General features: G+C 35.5%; 1 protein-coding gene across 4 annotated transcripts; it reads right to left on the reverse strand.

Annotated features, from left to right (window-relative positions):
- Positions 1-1,325: 1,325 nt before the first annotated feature.
- On the reverse strand, positions 1,326-19,549 carry LOC113043132 (Wilms tumor protein homolog). Of its 4 annotated transcripts, none has more exons than XM_026202332.1 (10): positions 19,465-19,549; positions 17,174-17,863; positions 14,331-14,453; positions 12,499-12,601; positions 9,082-9,165; positions 6,146-6,245; positions 4,719-4,866; positions 4,545-4,634; positions 2,724-2,807; positions 1,326-1,785 (listed from the first exon to the last, which is right to left on the reverse strand). In XM_026202332.1, exons 2-10 carry the CDS (start codon positions 17,568-17,570, stop codon positions 1,664-1,666), a joined length of 1,251 nt encoding a protein of 416 aa, XP_026058117.1. In that variant the 5' UTR covers positions 17,571-17,863; positions 19,465-19,549; the 3' UTR covers positions 1,326-1,663. The 4 variants fall into 4 exon arrangements, with proteins under 4 accessions (XP_026058117.1, XP_026058115.1, XP_026058116.1 ...); XM_026202330.1 differs by having other exon boundaries at positions 2,715-2,807; XM_026202331.1 differs by having other exon boundaries at positions 9,082-9,168.
- Between the last annotated feature and the right edge of the window lie 5,760 nt (positions 19,550-25,309).

The following is a 25,309-nucleotide window of genomic DNA, read 5'->3' on the forward strand; positions in this document are numbered from 1 at the left end:
CACCTTTTTAAGAACAAGTAAAGAACATTTAAGGAATAAAATGAATGGAACACAATTCACCAATTTCTTTTCTAAATGTAGACCAAAAAGAGACAAGTCTTATCTTGTTTTCCAGTGAAAATATCTAAAGATTCTTGCATCAACTTTTGAAGAGTACATTTGCAAAAACAGAGAACTCCGTTTTGAACAATTTTCAAAAATCATGTTTTTTTTCATTGTGCGTTCTAATTAGTCTCGATTAAACAGCAGTTGGGTTATTTGGATTAGGTAAAAAAATACACCTTAACTAACACAATAAAAACATGATAATATAATAATAAACATGATTTTTGAAAAAGTACAAAAACTGAGAAATTTACTTCATTTACTTATTTACTTAAGAAACAAAATGAAAGTCTTGTTTTGTGATAAATTGATCCAAAGTATCAAAATTAAGTGAGTTTATGATTAAATAAGAACAATCTGTCAAAAAAAAAATATATATATTTTTAAGGGAACAAAGTTTCCATTGCCAGTGCCTAAACTCACTCAATTTTGTTATAATTTATAATTTGCATCTAAAGTAAATTTATTGATTTAAGAATGCTTAGATATTTGTTTTGAAAAAAAAAAAAAAAAACCTAAGGAAGATATATATTTTATATAGATTTTATTATTTATAAAAAATTTTTCCATGATTTTCTTTTCCAGTTTATCTTTTTAGGTCTTAATTTGTTGAAAGTCGAATTAAAACGTTTTAGAAACCCCATAAATCCTAAATAAATCCAATAATTAATAATGACACCAAAATTAACAATATTTATCAAGAAACAACTGTAACATTTTTCCCCATTAAAAAAAGAAATACAAAAAATTTAACCTTAAAAATTAAATTCGGGGCAGAATTGGAGCTTCACATTTCATCAAGTTAATGTAGAGAGTTTAATTATTTTTATCAATAACAGATATATATGACAAACATACAAATAAAGCTCATAAAAAAAAAACAAAAAAAAACATGTCCATCCAAATACGTTTCACATTTCTTTCCATTGCTTATAGTTATAAGAGTCACATTACCCATGAACAGAATTTTGCCTGTTAGATTTTTTTTTTTTTTTTTTTGGTGTTGGCTGAGGATTGAAACTAATATTTACAACTTGACCACAACCGCTCAGCCACATAACCAGTGTGACCTACTCATAAATTAACTGGTCAAACAGCATGGATGTGCACTTCAGTGGTGAGAGTTTCACAATTCCATATACAACATGCCAAAGACGGATGGAGTTTGGAGGATTTTCCCAGGAAAGAACAAAACTGTTACTTTTTAATTTACAACAAACAAAATAAATTACTCTAAAAACGACTTCATTAACTATTAGGTACATAATATTTCACATCCCAAATCTCAAATCTCATTAAAGACACAAGGTTTCCCTCAGCGGAAACATGCTTTTATGTTGAAGCCACTATAATGGTGTATTAGGGCCTGTTGTGAGCTGCCTCTAGGGGGCGCTGCACATGCAGATAAAGACTGTTGTCCTGTCTTGCCAGTTTCCCATATCCAAACCATAACTTGAACTCTTATAAAGGAAAACAGACTTTCGCTTTTCCTTAAAAAAGCTGCAGTTAATGCTTTGGGATGGGGCCGCGCCAGCACCCGCTGCCAATGGGACGCGACTCAGATGGCCAGCTGTAGCTTCGTCAGGTTCCTCTGGTGCATGTTGTGGTGCCGGACGAGCTCATCAGACCTGGCGAACTTCTTCTGACAGTTTGGCCATCTGCAGTTAAAGGGCTTCTCACCTGAGAGAGAGAAACAGGACATAGACTTTAGGATGGAATCGAAGATAAAAGTAGAAGAGCAATAAGGAGTTATCTATGTTATTAAATTCTATTGAGGTCACCTAGGAGCAGTGGTTCTCAACTGTAATCATTGAAATAATTAATCACATTTTAAAGGTAAAAACATTTTGAAAACTGTGTTGATGTTTAAGGTTGTGCAATCAGTCTGTCTTTATCATAAATTGACTGACATTCTTGTCACTTGGTAAACCCTATTGAAATGAGATGCACAAAAGCATGAAAAAAAACACTGGAATTCATTAATATCAAGACATTTAGAAAATCTAATTATGTTAATAATTTAGCATATAATTATGCATACGCAGATATTGATCCTAATGAAATTCATTCTTGTTTTAGCACATTTTAGTTTACTTTGTAAGGCAAGAACTTAATTCCTGCTTTTTAACACAATCATACTGTATCTACTACCATCTGACTAAAACAATAAAAGCATGCATTATGAATTATTACTACTGTTATTTATACAAAGCTTGTTTTGTGACCTACTATATTTCTTTTTTTTATTTATCTATTATATTTATTTATTCAAATTGTTTTATGATCTGTTCACACATTTTTTATCTTTGTTTAGGCACGACATTAAGTCACTTTACCTATGAATAGTATAGCTGTGTGTTTTTCTCTAGAACTGGAAAATTGAAAAAATATTTAAAAATGGCATCAGATTAAGTTGAAAATTGTGCTTATTAGTAAAAACACTGTATCTCTCTCGTTTAGAACCACTGCAGTCAAATGAGTTTTCAGTGTGCTCTTTCGAATACAAACTGAAAACATAATGTTGAAGTTAAGACCTCTTAAAGTTCAATTATCCATCAAAGAGTGAAAAGAGAAGAGCGAATCATGAAAAAATGAAAAGGTTTACGCACTTGTTTTACCTGTATGTGTCCGGGTGTGGGTCTTAAGGTGGTCTGACCGTGAGAACTTTCTCTGACAGGTTTCGCATTGGAATGGCTTAACGCCTACACACACACAGGAACACACAAGTGTGGTCACACACACACACACACAAGGAGAGGACGAGTACAGACTACAGTAGAGAGGCCATGCCAAAATGTGTCAGAGGGGATAAAAAACATTCTTATATTAAGTATGTGAGACCAACATCCACAGAGAATCCTAGCAATACATCGGCAAACACTTGCGCTAAATGACTGAAGAAATCATAAAAGTGTTTTCAGACACTTGGAACAAGAGTGAAAGTGAACATGAACATTTAAATGACTTAAAGTCAACAACTGTAGACTGTTTTATCAAGCTTTTGTTGAAGATGTGAAGAATAAGCATTATTCAACTTGCATAGCAGTGTGTCTTTAGGGCCCTTTTAAAACCAATGCACACTTTTAGATGAGTACACACTACGAAAATATTATACATTAAAATAATATACATAAGTGGAACCTGAATGTAATGTTTACAGACACTTAACTTCATATTTCTGATTAATTAAATGAAAATGTTTTATATCTTATGCTACATACAATTAGTTACTGTGTAAGTGTACTTTTTTGACCCACTTAAGTACATCTTTACATGCCATTTTATAATTTTCATAACTATCTACTATTGTCTTTTAAATATGATTGAAGTGTTCTAAGGTAATTTAAACACATTTTTGTGTCATTGTTATTGAAACCTCTATGTCATGTAGGCTACTTAAGTACATTTCTAATGATGTTGCAGTTTTATATGTTTAAAATATGTTCTTTTCAAATGTAATATCGAATAACACTCTACAGTTTCAAATTATAATCAAATACTTTGAGCTTTGTGAAAAGTGCACTTAAAGGGATAGTTCACCCAAAAATGAAAATTTCCCCACAATTTAGGCAACTCACCCTTAAGTTTTCTTCTTTCAGATGAATACAAACAAAATAATAATAATTATATAAAAAAAGTTATATTAAAATGTCTTGACTCTTCAAAGCTTTATAATGGCAGTGAATGGGGGTTCAAGATTTTGAAGCCCAAAAAAGTGCATCCATCCATCATAAAAAGCACTCCACATGGCTCTGGAGGGTTAATAAAGGCCTTCTAAAGTGAATTGATGCGTTTGTGTAAGAAAAGTGTTTAAAACTTTCTAATCTCTGGCTTCAACTAACTGTCGTATGTGTGTTCATGCCATTCTCTCATGAAGGTGTGTACAACATTTTTAATATTTATATTTTCTTACACAAATGCATCGATTTACTTTAGAAAGTGCTGTGTGGAGCAATTTTTATGATGGATGGGTGCATTTTTGGGGCTTTAAAATCTCGACCCCCATTCACTGCCATTATAAAGCTTGGAAGAGCCAAAAAATGTTTTTATATAAATTGGATTTGTTCGTCTGAAAGAAGAAAAACATATACACCTAGGATGACTTGTGGGTGAATAAATCATTGGGTAATTTTTATTTTTGGATGAACTATCCCTTTAAGCGTACTCGGAAAGTGTACTCTCTTTAAGTACACTTAAATTACATTTTATTTTGCTAATATTATATCTTCTGCAAGTGCAGTATTTAAAAAAAATACTTTTGAAATTTGAAGTACACTATAAGTGTCCTTTTAATACATTATTAAGAAAACTACTTTTTTTACAATGGGGCCAACATCTGAATATCTCCCTCACCAATTAGTTTAATTCCAAACAAGCAAGCAAGGAACTACTACAGGAAAACAGGAGAAGAAGAAAATATAAACGACAGAGGCGCAAACCTGTGTGTCTCCTCTGGTGTCTTTTCAGCTGGTCTGATCTGGAGAACCTGCGACCACAGTCTGTGAAGTCACACTGATAGGGTTTCTCCCCTATGGGTTTAATACAACCAAACATGTTAAAGTTAATCTTAGCATGTGCTAATGGTATCTATTAACATTTGTGGGTTGCCTTACCTGTATGTTTACGGCTGTGCATCTGTAAGTGAGATAGTTTAAAGTATCTTTTGTTGCAGCCCGGGTAGGCGCACATAAACGGCCTTTTTTCGTTGGTTTCGGCCGAACGCACAATGGCGGGTGTAATGCCCGGTACTCTCCGCACATCCTGTGAGAAAGTCAAAAACATTCAATTCATGCTACAACAAACACTGCACGGCGAACAAGACACCCGAACCCAGCGCCCATGGGGAAAACGGCTAATGATTAGCATGTCCAATCGGTTCATTACTGCAGAATTAGCTGTGAAATGATCATTCGGATTTCCCCATGCTACTGATATGAGCTCTAACTGTGAACGGTTAGTCACGGACGTTAGGCAGACCCTATTTCGCTGCTTCACTCCCCCCGTTCCTCCTGTTTCCCTCATTTGCACACTGATAAAGCCCATCTGCTCTTAATTAACTAGCGCTTAGCATAATGGTGTTTCCGTACGCTGGCACGGTAATGAAAGAGTGTTAAGTGTTATTGATAAGTAAATTACTGAAACTGTTCTACGGCTGTAGTGCCAGACTCATATATTGACCCCACGGGGATGATAACACAGCAGGCTAGGCAGTACAGCTCAACGCCTAGCATGCTACGTTTGATTTGTTTGTGACAGTTAAATTCAGATTAGCTGTCTGTAACCATACATTTGAACTAATGTTTTGAATGCATTTTCGTACATATAATATCTATCTATCTATCTATCTATCTATCTATCTATCTATCTATCTATCTATCTATCTATCTATCTATCTATCTATCCATCTACACTGGAAGTTGACAAGTCATTCTAAGTTGCCCATCATGCATTTATACAATGAAGAGGGAAGAATAAACTGAGAAGTGAAGAAATGCATCCCATTTTAAGCAAAAGCAGCTCTGGAGTATCTCTTCTTTTACAGCTTTAAGGCCGCTGACAGACATTAATTAAGAGCTAATGATTTATATGCATGAGCAGCAGGCAACTGGAAACTGCAGCTTTAAGGCTAATGGACTTTTTTAAGTGATTCCTCTTCGCTTTTTATCCTGAAATGCCTTTCAAATCTCTCAAGTATTCTGGCAGGGGCCTGCTTCCTCTCGCATAGCGTTCTCATTGCATCAGATGGTTTTCTTCAGCACCTTCTTTTTAAATTACATTTGTCTCCTTTTTTTATTAGTTATTTAAAGAACTGTGTCAAACTTCTAAATCTCTGGTTTTTCATTTCTTTTTGGATTATACATCATTTTAGCAAGTTGTATAATCAACCTTTTGATAAAGGGATGTGTGTGAGGTGCTTGTCAGTGTGTCTTTGTACGCCGTGGCCTGACCTTGGCCCGATGTGAGCACATCCCAAGAGCACAAAGAATCTTAGTGTGTCCTGAGAGTGAACTGGAATGAGCTGTGAGCGAGAGATACTGACCTGAAGGCCTCTGAAGACGCCGTGGGTGTGGATGCGGTACTGTCTGCTGCAGCTGTACACCATGGGTGTGCTGGGGTCACTCTCATAGCCTCCTGCATGGCTGTTGGTGATTACACAGGAGAATATTTTGTTAATCTGATCAGATGGAATAAAGTACGTTTTGTGCTTAAATCAAGACAAACATTGCCAGTGCGGTAAAAAAAAAAATCACTTCTGTTTAAAAGGGCTCAATAATTTTTTTTTCCAGGAAGGATGCAAAAATATTAAGCAACAAAACCATTTTCTGGTTAAGAATAAGAAATGGTTCTTGCACAGCAAATCATTTTAACATACTGTAGTGTATATTAAAGACAAGTCATTGTATCAGATATTTTTACTCCAAAAAAAAAAAAGATTAACAAATTTAATAGCTTTTTCACAACGTTAAAAATGTTCAAATTTAATATATATTTCATGAACGAATTTGAATAAATGTAAACTTTATTGCACTGATACTGTACTATAACTAGAATAAAACATGTCTGCTGTTGATGCATGTAAAACATCAGCAATTGCTCCACGATAAAGCAGCTGTTCACAAAATGTAATTCTACTTCATAAATTTCTCATTTATGCGCAACAGCAGATACAGTCGCTCCTTAATCTCTCCATGCATTTCTTTCTCAAAGTTTGGATGACATACAGAGGGCACTGCTAGCCATAAACTACACAGAGTCATGTCTTTGTAACTCATCTTGACATTGGGGCAAATTGCTCCCTGTTTCAAAGAGCAATATTTTTGCCCTAAACATTTGAGGTAGGGCTAGTCAGAGAGATGAATGGGGAATGTATGGTCTTGCTCACTGTTGAACTTCTGCCTGAACCTCAGCGGAATGGCTTTTTACGTCACGCTGTAAATACACGTTTTTTTGGGGGACAATTCTACACCATGTTTCTCTGCTTTGGAGAAAAGACCACACATTATGGAAACTGTTTTCTGTTACTATGCAGATCTTTCCTCAAATTTCACGAATTTAGTTTGATGAGGTATAAAGTTCTCTTTGTCTGACCAGCCAGACAGAAAAGACAGTCCAAAACAGCATCCTGCAGTAAATCTTCTCACAGTTCATTCATTCACCCAAGCCCAACCACCTTGGGCTTGCGACAAGCGAGGGATTTGGAGGTATGTGAAGAGCTATAGTTGGACATGTATAGGAATGATTAAGTTTGTCTTGAGGAGCCACAGCAACGCTTCCATGGCAGCCCCCTTGAGATCGATCAGCGTGTCTGATTTTTCCTCAACTGAAACCAGTCCCGTCCCTCTCATTTATCAGCACATGAATCATTCTGTCACCCAGGGCTCCTCAGACTTTTTCAGAGAGGCTGGGGAGAGGTCACTGCCTCCTCCCCGCCTGGCCGAACGTGACTATGGTTTCTCGCTCGGGTCCCACGGGGAGTAGAGGCTGTCCCATTGTGCACTGATGCACTTCCACCTCCCCCCTGCGTGGCTCCCTTCCTCCCGGCGGGCCGGCGCTCGGCCTGGTCAAGGCTGAGGTGCCACTGGTAGAAATATATGGCAGGATATCGTTCTCTAGCCAGACAAAACAGAGGCTTATTCTGCATGTGCACACTCAACTCTCTGGCACAAACAGAAAGAAGAAGGAAGATGTGGAGAATAGATTTTTAGATCATATGGAACTGGCCCAATTTTTCAATATTAAATATGCAGATTGCAGACACGACTATAAGAACATTGATTTAGCCAAAAAATGCAAAACCGCAACCGGATCTTATGAGAAAACTAGAATTGTTTTGTATATAGTTTCATTTGACTTTATTATGAAGTGGGAAAGAGAACGGGGGCGGGATCAGGACAGTGAAAGGTCTTCAAGCCAGGATTCGAACTCAGGACGCTCTTAGCACAATGGCGCTACATGTTGGCGCACTGCCCACAAGGCTACCTGCGCCAACAAAAATGAGTATTTTATAGGTTGGTTATCTATGAATTAGTACAATATGTGTCAAATGAAAACGTGCTATTTAAAAAAAAAAAAAACACACAAAAAGCTCCACTCCTAACCCAACGCTAAACCAAATCTTATGATCGTTGATTCAGAAGTCATTCATTCACTTGGACTGCACTTGCTGCGCTGTATGATTCTGATTCGCTGGAAGGAAATGGCTCCTTTGAGTCATGTGTTTGGGAATGAGTAAACTGGTTGCACTGTAATACACTACAAAGAACCGACTCATTCACAGGAGGCCATTTTTGAGAATCGGACTATAGTCATGAGGTATTTGTAAGTGTGATAACACTGATTAAGCTGTCTGTTTAGCACTATTTATTCAGTTAAAGATGTAACGCAGGAAACTCTGCAAGAATGGTGAACATTACTCAGTTCTGCTATTTAAAAAAAAATGGAACCAGTTCTTAACAAGAAAGAACCGCTTCTTAATTCTGACACCTATTGTTTTATCCAGCCAATAACAAAAGTCTGGAACGACGGTTAAAAACCTGTCAGTATTTTTGCAATTACTTTTGGTGGCGTTAGAGGCGCAAAAATTCTAAATTTCAACTTAAAAGAAACATTTAAAGGCCAGTTCACAGCAAGAACGATAGATATAAAGATAACTATATTAGCATCCAGACAAGTGGACGATATTGTCTATTTATTCTAAGCGCATGCTCATCTGCCACCTTAAATTCTCGAGCTCGTTATAGCTAGATTGATTCTGATTGGGTGTCAATGTTTTTAATGTTCATCGGCTGGGAATTATTATTATTTTTTTTTTTAAAGTGATTCCAATTTAAATTCCCATTTTATTTTCCCAGCATAAGTACCCGCTTAAATGAAGCAAGTTATAATTCCTTCTCTTCTCTTAGCTGAAACAAGTGTGTGCTTATTCAAATCACAGAAGAATTTCCTACATGACAGGAGCGGGTCATGTCGACCTACCTCTTTATAGTGGATGCCAGAGGGTTGACGGGATTCCACGCCATGCATTCCAACTGTGACGCTGCCATTTGATATAAATTATCACTGCTGGGATTGAAAACAACAGAAATACGATTTAAGGAAATATACATGTACAGTATTTTCCTATTCTTAAAAAAAACAAAACAAAACAGCAACCTCTGTTAGATGTAATGAATGTGTGAATGAAAAATAGCCCTTCTGACAAAGGCATCCTAGGTAACAGTGAATGAATGTGTCATATGTGTTAAAAAAGGAGGTTACCCACACCAGGGGTGATCAGTTAATCAGGTCGTCCCTCTGACCAAAAACCTGCCATACGTTATTAAAAGCCTGTCTGTAGGACCATTAGTTACCCTGCCAGGTGCTCACCCAAACACATAGTTTGGATTTATCTACAGCAACTCTGACATCATAGTGTTTCATCATAGACAGGCAACAGTATACGGCGGTGTGAACTGGTACCTGGTACTGCACTTGCTTCACTGACGAAGAAACACAACGGTATTTCAGCATCAACAGCATTTGTTTGGAGAGAATACTGGCTGAAGAAACTCATTTGACACGTTTGTGTTGCAAATGTTGATTACCACAAAAATACTTTTTTTGTTTGTTTTTGTGATAAAAAATTTTTTTTTTACTTTTTTTGAAAGTGATTAATACTTTTATTCAACATGGATGCATTACATTTATCAAAAGTGACAGACATTTACAGTATAATGTTACAAAATATTTTTGTTTCAAATAAATGTTCATCAAGAAATCTTAAACGTTTTAAAAACATTATTAATAATAATAATGATAATAATAATAATAATAATAATAATAATAATACAATTTTCTTAAACAGCAAATCAGCACATTAGAATGATTTCTGAAGGATCATGTGACACTGAAGACTGGAGTAATGATGCTGAAAATTCAGCTTTGCATCACAGGAATAGATAAAATGTTATCGTATATTTAAATATAAAACAGTTATTCCAAATTATAATAATATTTCACAATATTATTGTTTTCACTGTATCTTAAATCAAATAAATGCAACCTGGGTAAGCATTTTTAATGCATTAAAAGGACATTAATCTCTGCAGGAAATTAATGAAACATACATTTTTAACTACAGTATTTATGGCATAGTGTTGGTTACCACAAAAATACATTTTAAATTCTTTTTCTTGCATTAACATGATTTCATTGTGCTAAAATTGCTCACTTTACTGTGCTTACTTTGAATGAACTTTCTTTGTATTACCTTTACTTATATTCAGTTTTACTATTCATCGCCACTGCAACTATATAACACGTAAACCATAAAATATTAAAATGACTACTACAGAAAAATACTACGGATAAATTGCTATTATTAAGGCAAACCTTAAACTTTAAAATGCTCTCAGTTTCAAAAATTAAGCCACAAGATGTACAGTACAGTATACGACTTAAGTATGCATCATGCAAAGATTGCTTACTAATCTTTTCCTTGTAATGTTCTATCCAATTATATTATTTATTGCCTTACAATTAAACCTTAAAAAGACAGCACAGATTGATTTACACCGCTTTGCAGCTCAAATAATACACAGAAGTATTAATGTCAGTGCTTATATAAAATGAACCTTGAATGTAATCGTTTGTTCAAAGATATAATATATGGTCTGGAAAGCTCCCCCCGTTCAGCTTTACTCTGTGAACATGGTCTGGATCTTTGTTTTTCATTTTTGACGCACCAGACGCAGATGCAGGAAGCCTGTAGATTGGGAACAGTTTACATTTTCGTACACTGCATCTGCTTTTGAGATTAGCAACAACCTCATTTTACTTTGAAAACCTGGACATGTTTTTATTCCAGCCACCTCGTGCTACCTAAAAACCGCTCTAACCGGAGGCCTGTGTAAATACAGGGCCGTAGGTACCAGGCGTTTGATTTGAAAAGCAGCACTGCGTTCTGATTTGAGGATTCACAGCCCGATAGGAGACTGTTTATTACAGCGCCGAGAAGCTGCAGTTTGACCCGAGTCAAAGTCCTCTTATCATCCCAATTCTGTTATTATGAATCTTTATGTTCCCTCTGCGCTGGAAAAACAACATGTTGAAAACATCCGAGGAATGTGAGATCATTTCGGGCTGTAGTACTCGTGCTGTTAGCTGAAGTTGCGAAGGGAATTCCACCGAGAACAATTAAGCACTTATCAGAATGAAAGAATTCCGAGCTGTTCTGAAAGTGCAAACGAGCGCCGGATTAAACCGTCTGTCTTGGCGTAGTACACAATGCTGTTCAGCACTTGACCTTTATTAAGCACGATTGACAGAACCCAGCTTTGATTTGGCAGTATGCTGTTAAATGAAATAATACCAATTTGCATTTTAACCCCTGACATACTTGTAGTTTAGATTGATGAGATCTGGAATTTTTTGTTATATACATTTGAGAACTGTTTTTTGTTTGTTTATATAGTGACATTAGAGATTACATTACTTTACAGAAGTTTGGGGTCAGTAGGATTGTTCGTTTTTTTGGAAACAGATCCAGAAGTGACAGTAAAAACATTCCTAATGTTACAAACGATTTCTATTTTAAATAAATGCTGCTCTTTTGAACTTTTCACCATTATCACTATTCATCAAAGAATTTTTCAAATATATTACAATTTCAAACATTCATAATAATGCAAGTTTCTTAACCAGTACATCTAAAGGATCATGTGACACTGAAGGCTGGAGTAAACATGCTGAAAATTCAGCTTTGCTCCGCGGGAATAAATAACATTTGAAAATATATTAAAATAGAAAACAGTTATTCTAAATTATACAAATATTTCACAGTATCGCTGTGTATTTGGTCAAATAAATGCAGCCTTGATAAGCACCTTTTTTAAAAATAAACATTAAAAAATCTTACCGGTCTTAAACTTTTAAATTGTAGTGTATATTTTAAGTGCATTTTTTTTTTCAAAGTACCCAAACTTTATTCGAACATCCTGTTCCTCCTTTTCCTCCTCTTGTTACTTAATTTCCGCATTTCCTCTACGTGCTCAGAGGCAGCGTGACTTTTTGGAGCTGCCATAATAACAGATTTTGACGTATCTCTGATTGTTGCACAGGCCTGGTTATTGAACAGAACTGGATTTGAACTTCCTGCACCCCGTGTGTCCTGACAGCTATCAGTTGTACTGTCTGGACCATTTTAAAGAATTCAGTGGCCATGTGCATGACTTTCTCATTTCATATCACATTCCTTCATATCTTTTTGGAGACATATTACATTTTGTGAAGTCTGTTTTTCGGTTAAGGAAGCATTTAAGAAACTTCTGAAGCATGTCTTGCATAGAGAGAGAGCGAGAGAGGAGTCAGATGTGTAAGGAATGTCTCGAGATGATGATAGGACGGCAGCTGTACCTGTTGTATGGGTTCCTCAGAAGCAGAGCCTGACTTCCTGTACAGCTGTCAGAGGGAGTGTGGCAGCCGTATACCGGAGGAGGAACAGGATACTGCTGCTCACCTGAAATGCAACAAATGTAAACAAATTTATATAAAAAAATATATATATCAAAGGCATTTATCTCTGGCATTGATTTTATTTCTAAGATCTTATACCCGAGCATCTACATTTTCTTTGTATTGGCCAAAAAATATATTTAGAATTGATTTTAAACTTATTTTATATATATATATATATATATATATATATATATATATATATATATATATATATATATATGCAGCGCAAAAGGTTGTGGGTTCGATTCCCAGGAAACACATTAAAAATGTTAGCTTGAATTGCTCTGGATAAAAGTGTCTGCTAAATGCATAAATTGTCATTTTAATTTAATTGTAATTTATTTTAATTCAATTTAATTTAAATGTATGTATTGTTTATATTATTATTATTAGCAATACTGATATATATTTTTAATTAATATATTTATATTCATAATAGATTTTTTAAATAATGCTATTTGTGGTTGTTTTTATTATTTACCAATCAGTTACAAATTAATTAGAAGTAATAATATTATTAGTAATATAATAATTATTATTATTATTAAACAAAAATAAGTCAAACATTATATAAATATTGTCAAATATAATTGTAAATTAAAATGTCAAAATAAATATTAGTATACTGTATATTTTAATATTTATCTTGTGTATTATTTTATGATCTTTGAGTTTTATATTTATCTTATTGTCATGGTGTCATTATTATTAATATAAACATTATACAAATATTGAAAAAAAAAATATTTATAAATATATTATAATTATATATATATATATATATATATGTTGTCAAAGTTTTGTTCTAAGTTGTGCAGAACTTTGTTTTAAATAAATAAACATATAATTTTAATTAATCATGACTTGATTTAGTACCTATGCAAAAGGTACAAAAAAATGTTTTGAAGAAAAAGAAAGTTTTTTCCTTAATAACAAGAATTGTTCCAATATTTCACCTCTATCACTCTTTGGTTAACCACATAGTGTGATTGTGTTTTAATAAATTTACTTTTTAATAATTCTCCACAGAGTTTAATTAACGGGAATGAACATTTGTGCACTCTGTTTGTCTTGAGTCCCCGATGGAAAATATCCATGCCTGGATGCTCAAAGTATCATAACTTTGCTGTTCCAGTGAAACGCATGATCGAGCATGTGTGGCGTAGTCCGTCTTATAAAGGGAATATGAGCGTGAGGGAGGGTTATGAAGACGCAGCCGAGTACACTTAGCAGTTATGAAAACAACAGGCTGACTTTCCTTGAAGCCATAAAGCACGCAGACCTCTCGCTCTCCGTTTCAAAGTGCAAATGAGGAATCGCTGCTTTGGCTCATCCGGCCCCCGTATTGTGAATGCGTCCCATGATAGTTCTAAACATTCCGAAAGGCATCTCTCACTGCCACAAGCGCGGAGACCTCAGGCAGAATTTACTGCGGCACAGTGAACACCAAATCGTCCGGTTAGCTGTTCGCTGATGTTTAACATTATGACATGCAGAAGAGTTGAGAGGACTATGGGGAGAAAAAAGTTTAGGCTGATTTACTGTTCAGCAACGGGACGTTTTGTGCAACTTGCCCCCTGAATGACATTACAGACATCGCTCTGTAAGTGCAAAGAGCAAGGGCCAGATATCAAACATGCAGAAAGTGTTTGCAGATTGGAATCTTCTCTAATACGTGCGTTTGTACAAACACTATAAAGTGTAATTTAGTGCATGGGGTGTGTGTTTACCCATGTTGCTTTGCTGCGTGATGGGGTCCTCATGTTTGAAGGAGTGGTTGGGAAACTGCGAGGTGTGGTGGGAAGGTGTGTGTCCGTAGTTTGTGGCTCCATCAAAAGAAACTGTGCCGTAACCTGTGAAAGATATGAATGAAGTCAGAAATATTGTAAATATATTTATATATTATATGTGTGTGTATTTGTGTGTGTGTGTTAAATGTTATATATGTTGTTACATATAAATTTAGCATCATATGTGTTTTAGAAATTGAAGAATTACCTAATCATTCCATAAATGTATAAAGTATTTTAATTTGAGATAGAAATAGAAATAAAATATTTCTAAAATATTTGACTTATATATTTTAAAATATGAAAGTTTTTTCTTTAATTTTAGAAATGTTTTAGAATTGGCCTAATTACTCAATAAACTTTAAATATTTTCAGTTATTATAAATTAAGTATATTTATCTATAGATAAATCTATCTATCTATATATATGTATGTATGTGTATATATAAATAAATAAATAAATATATATATATATATATATATATATATATATATATATATATATATATATATATATATATATATATACAATTTATGTGTGCCAGAAAAAAAAAATTCAGCAATTCAGAATTAGCTGTTAATAAACAGCGAAACACAGCTATTCTCCAGATAATAGGAATATTCTTCCTTGGATCCTAATCAGTCCTCCGTTCCCCAGCGGGGGTGAGCGGACAAGCTGTGCGAGGAAAACAAACTTTGGCAGGACGGTGTAGCCGAGAGCCGACACCAGGTTTAGGGGGTGAATCATGCCTCGGCGTAACCCCAGGTCAGACGTAACATCGTAAATCACGGTCTCCCACCACCATCTTCATTAATTACAAGCCAACCACTTTCACCTCAGACAGAGAAAAACTCATTAAAGATGACCATTTCTCTTCCACCCTACCAGGTCTCAGCAAGAGTTTTAACCTGGGAGTCAGCGAAGAGCTGGAAGTGTGGCCTGATATCGCCAAGAGTGGCAGTACCCACAATTAACTCTAACTTTAGATTTCCAAAAGGCAATTTCGAACTAAACGAGTATCAGATGTCTTAGGGAGCGATGGTGTTTTTAACTAATTTAACTCAACCACTGAAGATGCTTTTTAATATTACTGATTATCTTATTGTATTACTCTTAACAGAGAAGGGTTAAAAGTTACAAAATATTAATTTAAAAAATTTAATAAATTATTATACCCTAAAAAAATGTATTTATACCAAATAGCAAGTATTGGAATAGCAATGTTGATTAAAATTGTTAGAAGGACTGCAAAATATGAAGTAATTTTCAAAGGTGTTTTTATTGATGAACAAAATTAGAAATTTTATTAATGTATCTAAAATCATTAAATGCATAGAAAATAGAAAATTAGATTTTTATTTAACTAATAATGCATGTGTCCAAACAACGTATCGTCAATAAGAATAAAACTTTTATTTTACTTTTCTCGCTGTGTGTCTCTATGATCTGTTCTTATTTATAGTTTCTTATCCAGTCAAATATAATTTCAAAACATATTTAGGAAGAATCATTACATTTAAAACTTTTTTTTTTTATCTGTTTATTATGTAAATACAGTCTCCAAAAATATGATTATTGAATGATGACATGAATTCAAATAGGCATTTAGTTATTGTTATGTCAAATAAAATCATGAAAAGGAAGAAAAAAATATTTTTCTTACCTGACTACAAAATCTTTTTAATCTAATCAGTTAGTATAATGTAAGCCAGTAACCTGAAGTTTCTTACACTGACACAGTAATGAGTCCCATGCATTAAACGCCTGTGTGATGAGCTGTTTGCAGCATATCTGTTATAACTTTTTTTTGCTAAATTCAGGAGCACTGAGATACGTAATTACTCAAGGCAGACAAATATGAGTGAGCTGATGGCTCTGATGATGGATAAATCACAGAAATAAATTAACTCATTTACTTCAACATGTTCATACAAGCAAACTACACAATAAAATACACTCATGATAAACTGTATTCTTTTTAACCTTCAATAAATTGTCTCAAATGAGAGTTTAAAATAATGACTAACCGCTAAAAAAAAGTCTTATTTGCTAATACAAACGTATTAAAAATAACTGTATAAATGTGTCATTAATTGAATTAATACAAAAAATAATTATAATAATATTTATAATTAATAATGAAAAATTAACAAGTTAAAAGTTTCTGCGTAATCAATATTTCTGTGGTGAATGTTGTCCTACTTTGACATTTCATCTAATTTATTAAAAGTGCCTTTTAGGCCAATAACAGAGTAGGTTAATGGTCCAGTTTCAACATGTTATGACAAAGAGTAAGAGTGATCACAGATTTAAAAAAAAAGATTTTTTTTTTTTAAAGAAGTGCATCATCAGAGCTGAAGCTTTATTAAGCTTAAACTAAATGTATTAAACAGATGCAATCCAAACGGAATGATGGAATTTAATGAAATTAAAATAAGCTGTAAATATAAAGGCCCCACACTCTAAAAAATAAATGTCTCAAGTTGAGGTTTTTGCCAAGATCGGTTCCACAAAGAACATTTCAGTGAACAGTTCTTAAAAAGAACAATTCTTTTCCACTATTAAGAACCTTCTGTGGAATGGAAAGTTCCATTAATGAACCATTAATACCAATAAAGAATGTTTATTTTTTAAACTGTACCATCAAAATTTGATGCCCTTAATAAATATATGAAAATGCATACTTATTGATAAGCAATGGTTTATCTTACTGAAACATTTCAAAGCAATGTCACAAAGAAGCAAGAACAGAATAACAGCGACATATAAAGCAGTTTCTCACCCTGATTCCTGGAGCTGGGCTGGCTGTCCATGCAGTTGGAGAGGTAAGGGCCATTGCTGAACATCCTGGGCTGACTGGGTGGAGGCTGGCTGGGTGTAGGGGCCCCGAAGGCCCCGTACCTGCAGGCCCCAGTGCCAGTGAACTGTCCGGAGAAGTGCACGGTGAAGGCGCTCAGCCCGCAGTGAGGGTCTTCATGGGGGTCGGCTGTGCCCCAGCTGGGCTCCTGTTTGATGAAGGAGTGCTGGGCCAGCGAGCTGTAGGGAGCACCGGTGTGAAAGTCCAGCATCGGTGCCCACTGTGGGGTGCTGCTCACGGGCAGGGCACAGTTACCGTTCCCCCCGGGCAGCGGGGGCACGGGAGGGAGAAGAGTGTTGAGGTCACGTACATCAGAACCCATTTTTGGCTACTTACAAAACACGTTTGAGTTCGGTGCGAAAATCCTAAAGTCAAGGTGTCATCACTGAGTCAAGCTGGGTCACGGCCAGAAAAAAGTGTAACGCTTTTCGTTTTCAGTCGGAGTAGCCCATGTCACAATTGGTCGGGAGGTCCAAGCAGGGGCGAGTTCTCGCAGGCTCTGTGAATGGAATGAGGATAGAAGAAGAGATGTTCCTCCTTCCATGCGCGTCTGTTTTCTTTGGAGGCCCAGGAGCTCACACTCTGAGGAGTCAGGAGGAGGAGGAGGAGCCACGGCTAGTGAGGAAAGATGAGCATAACACTTCATTCATTTACTTCTCCCTGTACAATACTCCTCCCTGTATACTCATACAGCATGCTGGGAGTCTCAATAAACTTTGTGTATTTGTGGGAGTCCAGCGGATGGATGACAATGATTCAGAGACTGGCTTTTTATGAGCTTTGAAACACATTTTAGCAGAGGTGTTAATAAATGTACTTCAGACTTCGGCTGCGCGTGTAGCCTACTGCATGTACAGTAGATTTGAGGGAATGTCTGAGGTGGCTATTTAAGAGGCGGACATAAATTTTAATTCCATTCAGAATTGGAATTTAACATTTGAATTGGTTTGTGAAAGGAAAGACTTTTAGTTTAATTTATCGTTGTAACCCTCTTTAATTTTGTTTCAAGACTATTTTTTGAGGCGCGTGACCTTACAGCGTCTTAATGACCGCGCGCAAGCTCGCGCTTTATCATTAACATCCATCAAACTAAATGTTTTTTTGTATCTCTCTCTCTCTCTCTCTCTTTCTCGTTTAGACGGCATGATATGCATTAAACAAATGCGGCTGCCCTTTTATAATTTAGGGCATTTCATTACTGTTTAAGAGCATTATGGCCATAAGAAATTAATGCATCGAAGGCAAAATTATTAAGATTATTTGGTAAGTGGATTGTTGAAACAAAATCTTTAAGAGAAATTCAACTGTTCATTATTAAACTGTTTTTTTTTTTTTTGACACGTTTTTTTTAATGGCAGATCGAAAAATCATTGGCAGATCACTGATTCCCCAACTTCTTTTTAAAACTTTTAAACGAGGATAATAAAATAGCGATATAATAGGCTAGTACTAATATCCTACTAATACATTCCCAATCAATTATTGGTAATGTTAAAAAAAAAAAAGCGGTCGTGTAAGCCCTTTTTTCTCTCTCATCATTTATCGACAATAGGCTATTGGCCTATGCAACGTCTCTGGACTGTTTTCCTTTTAAAAACAGAAGTTTTAAAATTAACTTAATGTAATAATAATAATAAAAACATGTAAAGGAAATAGTCCCACGAAATAGACCAAAGATAGTCTTATTTCTTCTTTCAAATGATTATTTTTTACAATTATTAATATTTCATAGTTTTTATTTTATTTTAACGTATTCTTTGATTTATTCATTAAGCTCTATTATTCATAATGTTTCTCATTGCCTAATATTTATGAGCCGAAAGCGCTGCATAATTAAATAAAACTAGGCTACTTGCCTACTGATGATTTAACTCACTGCTAGTCATAAAAATAAGGCTAACCTTGAGGATCCTTAACAACTGTGTTTAAGTGCAGGGCGATTTTTGTTTAAATTGAAAAAGTAAATTATCGAGTAAGAAACTTATCTGCAGGTGTTCACCTTCACTTGAACTTTTGAACTGTTAAATAATTTATCAGTCAAATACAAACGTTCGTTTTATTACAATTTTCTTTTTAAAATAAAAGTTAGAATATCAAATATTACATTTAATCCATCGGTCGTTATGTAAAGCAATGAAGCCGTTTGATTTATCGAATCAGAAAGAAATTCCACGCAGGCAACGTCAGTTAAGGCGCATGCAACGGTTTTGTCTTACATTTGGCGACCATCAAGTGCAGAACGATGAAAGGCCGATGAAAAATACGCGATGTTGCGATGAGGACATGAGGAGGGATGAGTCAATTATAACACTGCACAATCTGCCGTGAGGAAGAGAGGACTTACACACCCCTACACACACTCCCTCAGCACGGGCTGAGTTCCTGCTTAACCTCTGGCTCACTGTCTGGAAGACAGTCCACATCTCCAGCCTGAGATGGACCTCATCTGGAAGTCCTCATGCCTTCAGGTTGGAGAAGTGAAAACAAACGAATCCTGTATTATATTGTTAGCACTTAGTCAATTCTTAGCGTTAACTTTTAAGCAGGGCCCATGAACATTCATAACCATTTGTAGAATACTTGCAACAACAATAATAGACAGTGACGAAGATTTTAGTTCCACAGTGGTTCGAAAAAATATGGTGTGACACAACATATGCCCGACGTCCAGACACTTTTATGGTCCAAGATGAAACAATTTAATGATGTATTAAAAGAAGTATGGATAATTCTTGTAAAATACTGGCTATCAGTGCATTTATCTGTATAAAGGACTAGGAAATAAGTTGGGGTGATAATTAAACATTGGTCAACGAAGTAGGCCAACACGCAGTAAAACTGTAAAACGTAGTAAAAAAGTAAAACGTTAAAGTAAGCATCCTAATGTGAATTATTAGGCCTAGTCCAGTAAAAGTATAGGCTACGATTTAAGAAGGCTACAAGTAAAAAAGCATAATTTTAATTAATGATACTTAAATAATAGGCTAATAGTATGAAATGTATGTAAGCGATGGCCCATAATTTATTAATTAGCAAAATACATATTTGGAGGTACACAGACAGAATAAAGCTTATGGTGGTTTGAGTAACTTAACTTACTTCTCGCGCGATCGGTTCAATAATAGGCTAAATAAACTTGAATCCTGAAGATGAAATTTCTTCCGGTTTTTGTTGATTATTGAGTCAGAACTAGTTCATTGAGTTGAATCTCCAGGTAACATTGAATCAAGGAGTTTTGACTCGAGAATAGCTGCAGCCTCCATTCCGAGAATGAATCATTCAGTTCTATTTGTGAACATGTTCATAGGAAAGAATCGGCTCAAAAAATGATTCAATCAGTTTTCTGTTAATGAATCGCGCAGGTTTCTTCAGTTTGAAAAATAGCGATTGTTGCAACTAAATAATGACATATTTTATTCCTAGATGAAACTGTTGGCTGTTTATTTTATCACAGGGGCGGCTGTTAGCGTCCTTGAAAGTTTCTTTTGTTTTGATGTATGAAAGTTTCAAAGGTTATCTTTTCTGTTTCTTTTTGCTTTCATAGCAACAGTTGCACGTAAACATTACCAGACAACACTGTATTGTAAATCTAAGAGGTGACTGTTGCTATAAACTTTACACTATGAGAAAAAAAAACAGAAAAAAAAATTGAAAGTCATTTAGACTATCACATAATGAATAATGTATTTCATAACGCATAAACAATCACTTCCTCCACTTCAGTGTCCCCCCATTTTGTTCATCACAAATCTCTCTAAATGAGTCCGAAAACGTGTCATTTAGTCACTATGATCTCAGAAGCCTTCAAGAGGTCATGAAAACGGCTGGATCTGCATCATATTTCGCTGCCAGTTTCATACACGAAGGCCATCACTTAACCAATGAACCAAAATCTGTCTTTATTTGTCAAACGTTTAGGCCTCGGTGTAGCCGGAAGCATTGGCCAAGGAGCAGGACGTGGCTAAGCAGAGGCAGTTCTCATTAAATTGATGAGCTGAGATATGGTCCTACTTCACCATCTGGAATTGTAGTCTGGGGTTCTGCTGAAAGCTGCTGACCCAGGATTCAACTCTTCAACTCAGGGAAGAGGAGAGCAAGGAAAAGAAAAAGTCTGTCATGTCAGCACAAGTCACTGTGTCAAAGTCCTTTATCTTGTCATCAAGCTGAAGAGCTTTGGAATAACGGCTTGGATTAAACTGCTCTTTGGCAGCATCAAGAGGCAGAGATCCAAAGTAAAGGGTAGATGGAAGTTACCAATCAAGTCCCATGTACTCATCATTCTTAATGACTTGTGTCCATTTGTGTTGTATTTTTTACTTTGTTACTGTACTGTAAATTGATAGTCCACCTAAATATTTTACTTGTTCCAAACATGTAAAACTTTCTTCTGTGAAACACAAGAACATATTTCGAAAGCATTAAACCTCATTAATTTCCATTGACAAAAAATGTAATACATTCAAATATGTTCTATATTTAAAGAATAGCCTACAATAGCCTATGCAGTTATAGGCTATAGTTATTTTTCGTCTGTCTTCTATTCTATATTCTTCGCTTCATGAAAACTCAAACAGATTGTTTGTTGTTATTTTAAGGGGAAAGCAATCAAGGTCTGTAAAAAAGAAAGTGATGTGACATACAGCCAAGTATGGTGACCCATACTCGGAATTCGTGCTCTGCATTTAACCCATCCAAAGTGCATGAACACAGCAGTGAACACACACACACTGTGAACACACACCAGGAGCAGTGGGCAGCCATTTATGTTGCGGCACCCAGGGTTTGGTGCCTTGCTCAAGGGCACCTCACTCACGGTATTGAAGGTGGAGAGAGCACTGTACATTCACTCTTCCCACCTACAAATCCTTGCCAGCCCGAGACTCGAACTCACAACCCTTGGATTGCAAGTCCAACACTCTAACATTTAGGCCACAACTTCCCCCGTAACAACTTCCGTACCGTAAAAGGATAGCTATTTCTAAATTATGATCAAATTATTATTTTGGATCGGTTCACAATAAACGAGTAATGCTCGAATTGGAATGATATGGCTGGTTGTTCTCGAGACAGCAACTCAAGCGAGTATCCAGTTATCATCTCAACCGAATCGCTTATGTCAGATTCAAAAATGAGACCACGTGTAGGCTAATGCAATATGATCTCATGAGATTTTGTATGTATTTTACATAACATTTGGTTTTACAAAACGTACATTTACTTATGTTTTACAGGCACTAAAGCATACAATACTGACATATTTTCAGCATCTTAACGTACAAAACTGTCATTTTGATTACACCTAAAAATGTTCTTGAAATTGAAGCATTCATTTTATTATTGTTTTGAGTTGGCATATCAATGCCCTTATGTTTTCAATTGCATTATTATTGTTTACTCATTTACTTAATATGAAATGGTAACATTTCGTTTTGTTCTGTATGATTTCTGCTGCCAACTCATTTCCAAGAACAGCCTACATAATATTAAACGACTTCACTTTAAACCCTTAAAATAAAATAAAAATCTGCAATCGTTTAACCTTTACTTGTCGTGTTACTTTACTTTGTTTGCCATGGGCCACAAAAGGCATTTTCTCTGACAAGCTGTGACTGACAACAGAACTATAAAATACACCAAAACCACAACATAATTACGAAACTAATTTTATTTGTGCGCTGTAATGCAAATCTTCAGAATCCATTTGACTGTGAGGAACATACCCAAATACAAGCATTTATTCGTCAATTTCATCTCCATCCCGAGCAGCGAGTCCAGCGACCATAAACAGCAAAAGCTTGTGCTCGCGCTGACTGATGTGCTCTTTATGGCTGCATCCAAAATCTCTAAATGCTGCCTTCGGAGGCAGCACTCCAAGGCATCAAGGCACATTTGAATCCAAATTCTGCTTTACCTCCTGTCTTCAGAGGTACCTTCTTCTTATCGAATTTTGAAGGCAGCACACTGTAAAAAAAATTATGATTTTAACAGTAAAAAAAACTGTAAAAATGCTACAGTAAAAAACGGTTAACGGCAAGTTTCCATACTTTATTCGGTGAATAAATGTGATTCAAGTTAATGTCATTTTACAGTAAAATACTGTTAAAAATATGGTTTTTGGAAGTGAAAAAGAAAAAGTCATTGTATAATTTACAGTGACAGACTGTAAATGGACACTCCTAGAATTCCCTGCATGACACTTCATATTTGATGTTTTTTTTGTTGTTGAAATAATGTTTCTTAGTTTTTTCTTGTCAGTTGTGTACATTATTACAGTATCATGCGTGTCACCATGATGGGGTTTAGTGTTTGTGTGAATGACACTGTGCACCTTCATGGTTCATTACGTGACTTTCTCATCACCACCAGTTTTTGGTGGTTATCGGTGCATTACATTGGTTCACAACAGATATTAGTACTTCAATATGTTGGTTTATTAACATTATATCAGTTAATGAAATACGGTATTTTATTGTGAATTCGTTGCTACCGTATCTTTTACGGTGAAGTTCTGGCAAACACAGTTGCCAGTATTTTACCACAGTTTTTTTTTCTTTTTGGAGTGTAGATTAATCATTTGTTGCTTTTTATATCCCACAATCCTGTGCGTTCCATTCCATGACGGTTTAGCTAAAAAAATTAAGATGGCGTCTGAAAGTTGCGTTTGGTGGTAATTTTGTGTGTAATTGATAAACTGATTTGTATACTTCATCCGGCAATAACATGCTGTTGAAATGGTAATGGTGAGAGAATACCTGAGTGACAGATAAGCTAGATGAAAAATGTAATAATTTTTGGCTTCAATTAGGCCGAAAGCAGCACTATATTGAGAAAATAATGAGTTTTAGTTAGCACTAGGTCTCACCTCATCTTCCTTGCTGAACTCCCTTGTCCACACACACAACACCCACTTTTTGCTATTTCTGCTGAGAGAAAAAAAGACCATAGGTTTTTTTGGGCTCCCCTAAGTGTTTGGAGAAATTCTGTAGATGTCTAATGCCTTATTCTGAAACAACAGCAGAGAAAAAGAATGGCTCCCCTGGCCATTCAAGTGCATTTTTCCACTTAACAAACAACAAATTATCTTAAAATAAAACCTAGCCGACTTTTACCCAAGTGCTCCACAGGCTCAAGAAAAACACAGCGGTCCAAGTGACCCTGAAAATATTTTGTTTTTCCAAAGCTTGCTATTGCATCAAAGAGATCTGACTTCAAGGTAGAACCTCTACCGACTTCATTTGTACAGCAGACTAATTGATAGCCCCAGATGATTTCCACTCGTTTGATGAATCTCTCTTGGAGTCCTCAGAGAGCATTTAAAGGAAATGAGAAATGTTACTGCTCACCCATGACAAAGGACATCGAAGTTTGAGTATGCTTATGGAGTCTTGAGCTAACAGATTCCACTTGAAAGCGGCGATTTATTGTAAACATGAGAAGACTTGTGATTAAAGTCGTAAGTAATAAAACGGACAGGTACGAAGACCATGGACGACAAATGTAATGGATGTCAATGCTGACAGAGAACACACTATCTTTGTCAAAAAAATAAAAGCTCTGTTAGCCACAGATGTGTGGTGAAATGAATCATCGTCCTTCTTATCAGCAAGGGGCTTTGGTGAAATGCTACATTACATCCCTGGACGTGAATTTTCCCTTGTCTGCTTCAAAACAATGCCCCACTGTTCATGCCGATTTTTCTCACACTTATGAATATGCAGGTTCACATGATTGGTCAGTGTTTCTGATGTTAGAAATTCCTTTTGATACACAAAGTGCATCCTAGATGGACAGGGAGGATGTTAAAGCGACTGATATCGAGGGTGGAAATTAAGAGCTCTTTTGTTTGGCGGCTTAAAAAAGGCCTTGGTCACTCCCATGACATCTGCTGATATGGGGTCCGTACAGATGTTTTGGTAGAGTGTGTATCCATCCAAGTATTTATCTGTCCGCTATTTAATTATTTTAACCGAGGATATCATCAACTATAATATATAATTTGGATAAATCATGACACTTAATACGGTGGCTATAAGTCCCACTTTACAGTTCAAATAGGAAAAG

This window comes from Carassius auratus, chromosome 25 (genome assembly GCF_003368295.1).
Source record: "Carassius auratus strain Wakin chromosome 25, ASM336829v1, whole genome shotgun sequence".
NCBI lineage: Eukaryota > Metazoa > Chordata > Actinopteri > Cypriniformes > Cyprinidae > Carassius > Carassius auratus.